This window comes from Staurois parvus, unplaced genomic scaffold (assembly GCF_062004578.1).
Source record: "Staurois parvus isolate SC_StPar_1 unplaced genomic scaffold, SC_StPar_1.0 ptg000874l, whole genome shotgun sequence".
Lineage (NCBI taxonomy): Eukaryota > Metazoa > Chordata > Amphibia > Anura > Ranidae > Staurois > Staurois parvus.
The window spans coordinates 258,244-264,785 of record NW_028318670.1 but is presented as its reverse complement, the minus strand read 5'-3'; the positions used below and the strand labels follow the sequence as shown (position 1 = coordinate 264,785).

Below are 6,542 nucleotides of genomic sequence, written 5' to 3'. Positions count from 1 at the left end.
AGTGCCCCCAGTGTTTCCTAGTGGAGAAGATCCTAGTGCCCCCCACAGTGTTTCCTAGTGGAGAAGATTCTTAGTGTCTTCCAGTGTTTCTTAATAGAGAAGATTCCTAGTGTCCCCCAGTGTTTCCTAGTGGAGAAGATTCTTAGTGCCCTCCAGTGTTTCCTTATGGAGAAGATTCCTAGTGCCCCCAGTGTTTCCTAGTGGAGAAGATCCTAGTGCCCCCCACAGTGTTTCCTAGTGGAGAAGATTCTTAGTGTCTTCCAGTGTTTCTTAATAGAGAAGATTCCTAGTGTCCCCCAGTGTTTCCTAGTGGAGAAGATTCCTAGTGTCCCCCAGTGTTTCCTAGTGGAGAAGATTCCTAGTGTCCTCCAGTGTTTCCTAGTGGAGAAGATTGCTAGTGTCCTCCAGTGTTTCCTAGTGGAAAAGATTCCTAGTGTCCTACAGTGTTTCCTAGTAGAGCCGATTCCTAGTGCCCCTCCCCCCCAGTGTTTCCTAGTGGAGAAGATTCCTAGTGTAATTCAGTGTTTTCCAGTGGAGAAGATTCCTAGCATCCTTCAGTGTTTCCCAGTGGAGAAGATTCCTAGTGTCCTCCAGTGTCTCCTTGTGGAGAAGATTCCTAGTGTCCCCCAGAGTAGAAGATTCCTAGTGTCCTTCAGTGTTTCCCAGTGGAGAAGATTCCTAGTGTCCTCCAGTGTCTCCCAGTGGAGAAGATTCCTAGTGTCCTCCAGTGTCTCCCTGTGGAGAAGATCCCTAGTGTCCTCCAGTGTCTCCCTGTGGAGAAGATTCCTATTGTCCTCCAGTGTCTCCCTGTGGAGAAGATTCCTAGTGTCCTCCAGTGTCTCCTAGTGGAGAATATTCCTTGTGTCCACTCAGTGTTTCCTATTGGAGGACATTCCTAGTGTCCTCCATTGTTTCCTATCAGAGAAGATTCCAAGTGTCCTCCAGTGTTTCCTGGCTTCTTGAAAATATTCCCCATGGCACCAAGACTCCTGATGTTTCACATTCTGAGATACTCCTAGTGACCTTGAAATTCTTTGTGATCATGTGATTATATTCCCCTTTGTTTTGTGCGCCTATTTGAAAGCTTCTCCCAGTGCCTTCCAGTGTGAACCCCATTCCCCCGTGTCTTTTTGCTGTTCACAGTGTTTCTAATTGCAGCTTGTATCCTTCCACCTGTTGAGTCTTTCCAGCATTCCAGTGTCCTTGTGCCTCTGTCTCCATTGTGTACCTTTGTCAACATTCAGCCTTCCAGCCCCTCTGTGAATTCCTGTCTGTTGTTTCTTATCTCCTCTTTCTGCAGTCTGCCTCAGTGTCTCCCAGGGCATTTCTAATCTGTTTCCTGCTCAGTGTCCCCCTGCAGCTCTCTCTGCCTCTAGAGGTTCCTGCTTGTCTCTTTTCATTGTTACTCGCTCCTAGTTGTCCTGTGTATATGTGTGCTCCTGACCTCAGGGTCTGTGTGTTTCCAGGCACTCCTGCTAGCTGGAGCTGCACTCCCTACTGTCCTGTGAGTGTGACGGTGTGGATGAGGAATTATGGGTGGAATGGTAGATGGGTCTATGGACCGGTGGATTTATCATTGGAGTATACTACAGACGTCCTGAGGTCTGTGAGAAGGGGGAGAGTCGGCTGTTCCAACAAGGTGATGGTGCGGAGGAGGAATTACGGGAGGAATGATAGATGGGTCTATGGACTGATGGACTTATCATTGGAGTATACTACAGATGTCCTGAGGTCTTTTATGAAACTCTCAGGTATCTTACCAACTATAGAAGTTATACTAACCAACTTGTAGTTACTTGGTAAAGAACGTCATCCATTTTTTAAATATAGGCTCCACATTGGCCTTGAGTAGTGGTACCGAGTCAGTAATGAAAGAGTCTGTAAAAATGATAAACAATGAGTTTAAAATAACAGAGCTTAGCTCTTTGAGGACACATGGGTGCAACTCATATGTGAAGATACACACACAACGTCCAGTGAGACACACACCCACACTGTTAGGTCAGAGGCAAATCCTTAAAATCTGGACAGAGACACACAAAGTCGAAGCAGAGTCAACTAGTAACTGAGTGAGCAACCTGCCAAGCAGAATGGGAGATGTTGATGGTTTCAGTGATGAGAATGGAGTTGGTGTTCCAGAAACACAGCTTGGCTCCTCCCAAGACTGGGCTGTTTGTAGTCATGCTGATTCTCTTGTTTAGAAGGATAGGGGACATAGAAAAGATGGAGGGGGGTTTCTCTATGTTAGATGTGATCTGAAAGTGAGGAAGAAAGATGATCTTGTGGTTGGAGGTGGTGATGGTGTGGAGGAGGAATTCCGGGAGGCATGATAGATGGGTCTATGAACTGATGGACTTATCATTGGAGTATACTACAGACGTCCTGAGGTCTATGGGAAGGGGGAGAGTCGGCTATTCCAACAAGGTGATGGTGCGGAGGAGGAATTACGGGAGGCATGATAGATGGGTCTATGAACTGATGGACTTATCATTGGAGTATACTACAGACGTCCTGAGGTCTATGAGAAGGGGGAGAGTCGGCTATTCCAACAAGGTGATGGTGCGGAGGAGGAATTACGGGAGGAATGATAGATGGGTCTATGGACTGATGGACTTATCATTGGAGTATACTACAGATGTCCTGAGGTCTATGAGAAGGGGGAGAGTCGGCTGTTCCAACAAGGTGATGGTGCGGAGGAGGAATTACGGGAGGAATGATAGATGGGTCTATGGACTGATGGACTTATTGGAGTATACTACAGACGTCCTGAGGTCTATGGGAAGGGGGAGAGTCGGCCTCTTAAATAAAAAGCAACGTGGCTCATTCATGGTGGTTGGAAAAAAAAAAAAAAGAAACATTTAGTAACAAAATTCTGAAGAGAGACTTTTTATTAATCAGTTTACAAAGAAAAGTTACAAATGTATCATTTAACTTATATTAGCCCACACTTTGCGCATGCTGCAGCTTCAGGTGAAATATACGCCCCATCAGATTCGGCTCCTCCCGGGCTCCTGAGGCTAACACAGTGGGCGGAGTGCCCTTTAGGCGCTGTAGCTTGAGAACCACGTTTGGTTTGTTTGTCACCAGCAGGCGGCGCTCTCCAAGCGGACACAACCATCTGTGCAGATACATAGTCAGCCTTGCCCTTTAGTCTGATCTCCCCGGCTCTTCATCCGCCAGCATATCTGGCATGCCTCTTACTATGAAAGCTCCTGCTGGAGAGGAGGGCGGCTTTCCCCCCCGGTGACATTGCCAGGGTATTGAAAGATAGGCCTTCCCTAATAAACATTTCCCGCACATAGGTCAGCAATGCAGCTTTTTGCATGCGTGAGATCTTTGATGTCTGACAAGCGTTGATTTCAGAGGATAACATTTCCAGCACTCAGGACAGGAAAATGGCTTTTCCCCCGTGTGTGATCTTTGATGTGCAACCAGGTCTAATTTCAATCCAAAACATTTCCCGCACTCAGGACAGGAATGTGGCTTCTTCCCTGTGTGGGATCTTTGATGTGAGACAAGTCCTGAGTTTCCTGTGAAACATTTCCCGCACTCAGGACAGGAATACGGTTTTTCTCCTGTGTGAGACCTTTGATGTGTAACAAGTGCGCATTTCCATCGAAAACATTTCCCGCACTCAGGACAGGGATACGGCTTTGCGCCCGTGTGACATTTTTCATGTGCAACAAGACCAGATTTCCATTCAAAATATTTCCCACACTCAGGGCAGGAATATGGCTTCTCCCCTGTGTGAGACCTCTGATGCGTGACAAGTGCGGCTTTCCATCTAAAACATTTCCCACACTCAGGGCAGGGATATGGCTTCTCCCCTGTGTGAGATCTTTCATGTGCGACAAGTGCTGCTTTCCATGAAAAACCTTTCCCGCACTCAGGGCAGGAATATGGCTTCTCCCCTGTGTGGGATCTCTGATGTGTGACAAGTGCTGTTTTCTTTAAAAAACATTTCCCACACTCAGTACAGGAATACTGCTTCTCCCCCGAATGAGATCGTAGATGTGTAACAAGCGATGATTTTGCAGAATAACATTTCCCGCACTCAGGACAGGAGTATGGTTTCTCCCCCGTGTGAGATCTCTGATGTGCAACAAGTTTTGATACCCGTGGATAACATTTCCCGCACTCAGAGCAGGAATACAACTTCTCGCTTGTGTGAGATCTCTGATGCATGAGAAGATCTGATTTTCGTGGATAACATTTCTCACATTCTGGGCAGGAATACGGCCTCTCCTCTGTGTGACATCTCTGATGTACAGAAAGATAAGCTTTCTGTGAAAACCTTTTTCCGCAATCTGGACAGGAATACGGCTTTTCCCCCGTGTGAGATCTTAGATGTATAGCGATTTCTGATTTTCTTGAATAACATTTCCCGCACTCAGGGCAGGGATATGACTTCTCCTGTGTGTGAGATCGTAAATGTCTGACAAGCGCTGAACACCATGCAAAACATTTCCCACACTCAGTACAGGAGAACCTCTTCCCTGCTGGAAGGCCGGCCCAGTCCCGCACAGTCTGAGGTTCCTCAGGATACGAGGAATCCGATGGTCCATCTACACTGGGTAGTGCCGGATGGACATTGGAGGGAGCCGGGTTTTCTCCTGGACTATACTGTGTGATGTCCTCATCTTCTACTTTCCAGTCTGGAGACAAAGTGAGACAATCCTCGGAGGTTTTCCTCATCTCCCGCCCGTGGACTAAAATACAAAGACAAAGAGGATTACTAGACAGGAGCTGATTGGTTCCCCCAAACCAGGACTCCGCCCACATCAGGCAGCTTGGTCTCTGAGGAGCTTAAAAGGTAAATGGTTCCTCTTGAGCTCCAGGCTCTTGTCAGACAGAGAGATCCAATGAGAACTTTATCATCTGGACCAATCAGTGAGCAGTATGGGTGGAGGAATGGATTTAGTGTTCATGACCCACCTGTGCTGATCTCTGTAGTAGTGTCCTCCTCTATAAATGTCCCCGTTATTCCATCCTCCTTCATAGACTGCTGATCATCCCTCACATACGCCTCTTCTTCTTCTGATTTCACCTCAACTTTTATATTTGTCAGATCTTCACCCTAAACCAAGAGAAGGAGAGAAATTATCATCTGTAAGATATACTGTCAGCTCCAGTGATGGGAGACCACATAGAAAATATCATCTTGTAGGGTCCAAACATCATTTCCACAAGTTATTTTCATGTTATACATACGCCATCCCACCAACCTGTCCATAGCTGAGACCTTCCTGTGTGGAATCCTGGGAATACAGAGGATGGGAACATCTCTCTGGTGGGTTTCTGGTATTAGGTGGCTCCATCATACCATCACTGTGTTCTTCTGAAAACTCCTCCATCACTCCATACTCCTCATCCTCCTCTTTATACTCTTCTTTAACATCAATATTATCATCCCCAAGGATTCCACTCTGAAAGATATAATAAAACATTAATTGTAACAAACATGCCGTGTATAAATCACAACTACCAATAATTGTCAATCATCTACCTGATGAGGGTGAGGGATGGTGTGACCTTCTTGTGTGGAATCCCGGGAATACAGAGGATGGGGACATCTCTCTGGTGGGTTCCCATGACTGCATCCACTTACCTGATGATGGTGAGGGATGGTGTGACCTTCCTGTGTGGAATCCCAGGAATACAGAGGACGGGGACATCTCTCTGGTGGGTTCCCATGACTGGATCCATCTGTAGGAAACACACACACTGACTGAATCCATTGTTTCTATGTGTTTATCAGATGATGGGGGATCTAGGTGGATCCTCCATACTGCTCTCTCCTTTCCAATAAAGTCTCCTCTTACCCGGTGATGTGAGGGACAGCTGATTGTCCATCATGGTGTCCTTGTAGAGGTCCTTGTGTCCTTCTAAATACTCCCACTCCTCCATGGAGAATCAGACAGTGACACCCTGACAACTTATAGGAAGAGAACAGACATTACTATGAAGGAAGAGGACGGCCGTGACGGTAGACGACGGATATGACGGGGGTGGTTACTGGGTGTAAATATAAAATCAGATCTTATTACCTCCTCTGCTGCCACTTCCAGCAATGTCTCCTCTATACTTCCTCCAGACTCACCTCTCACCCAGAACTTCCTGTCTGTAGCTGACCACTTCCTGTCTGTATCTCACATCACTTCCTGTATTCCATAGAGACTTCCTGTCTGGGTAGAAGTGAGATCACCCCTTGTGGAGGTCAGAGAAACAGCAGCCCCGAGATCCATCTGGTATGAAGACATCAGGAAACAATGAGGGAGCAGCACTACAAGCTTCATAGTGCTGTAAATGTAGTCCTCCCCCCTTAGGGGTGCTGTTGAATTTGGGTCCCCCTATAGTCCTGCACAGCCAGTCAATGAGCATTCTCCCCCCAGAGTTCATCCACAGCCAGATCAGGCCTGGAGGGTTGGGTTTTGTTTATTATTAAAGGGATTGACCTCGGATAGGGAATGGGGGAGGAGGGTACAGGATCCCCAAGGGGAACCAAAATCTGAGGACAAACTTCCTGAACCATTCACAACTTC

General features: G+C 46.9%; 1 protein-coding gene across 2 annotated transcripts; it reads right to left on the bottom strand.

Annotated features, from left to right (window-relative positions):
* Positions 1–2,870: 2,870 nt before the first annotated feature.
* On the bottom strand, positions 2,871–6,101 carry LOC149443113 (uncharacterized). Of its 2 annotated transcripts, XM_089655862.1 has the most exons (6): positions 6,048–6,101; positions 5,823–5,935; positions 5,609–5,706; positions 5,226–5,426; positions 4,936–5,077; positions 2,871–4,709 (listed from the first exon to the last, which is right to left on the bottom strand). In XM_089655862.1, exons 2-6 carry the CDS (start codon positions 5,905–5,907, stop codon positions 3,304–3,306), a joined length of 1,932 nt encoding a protein of 643 aa, XP_089511988.1. In that variant the 5' UTR covers positions 5,908–5,935; positions 6,048–6,101; the 3' UTR covers positions 2,871–3,303. The 2 variants fall into 2 exon arrangements, with proteins under 2 accessions (XP_089511988.1, XP_089511989.1); XM_089655863.1 differs by lacking the exon at positions 6,048–6,101 and having other exon boundaries at positions 5,823–6,034.
* Between the last annotated feature and the right edge of the window lie 441 nt (positions 6,102–6,542).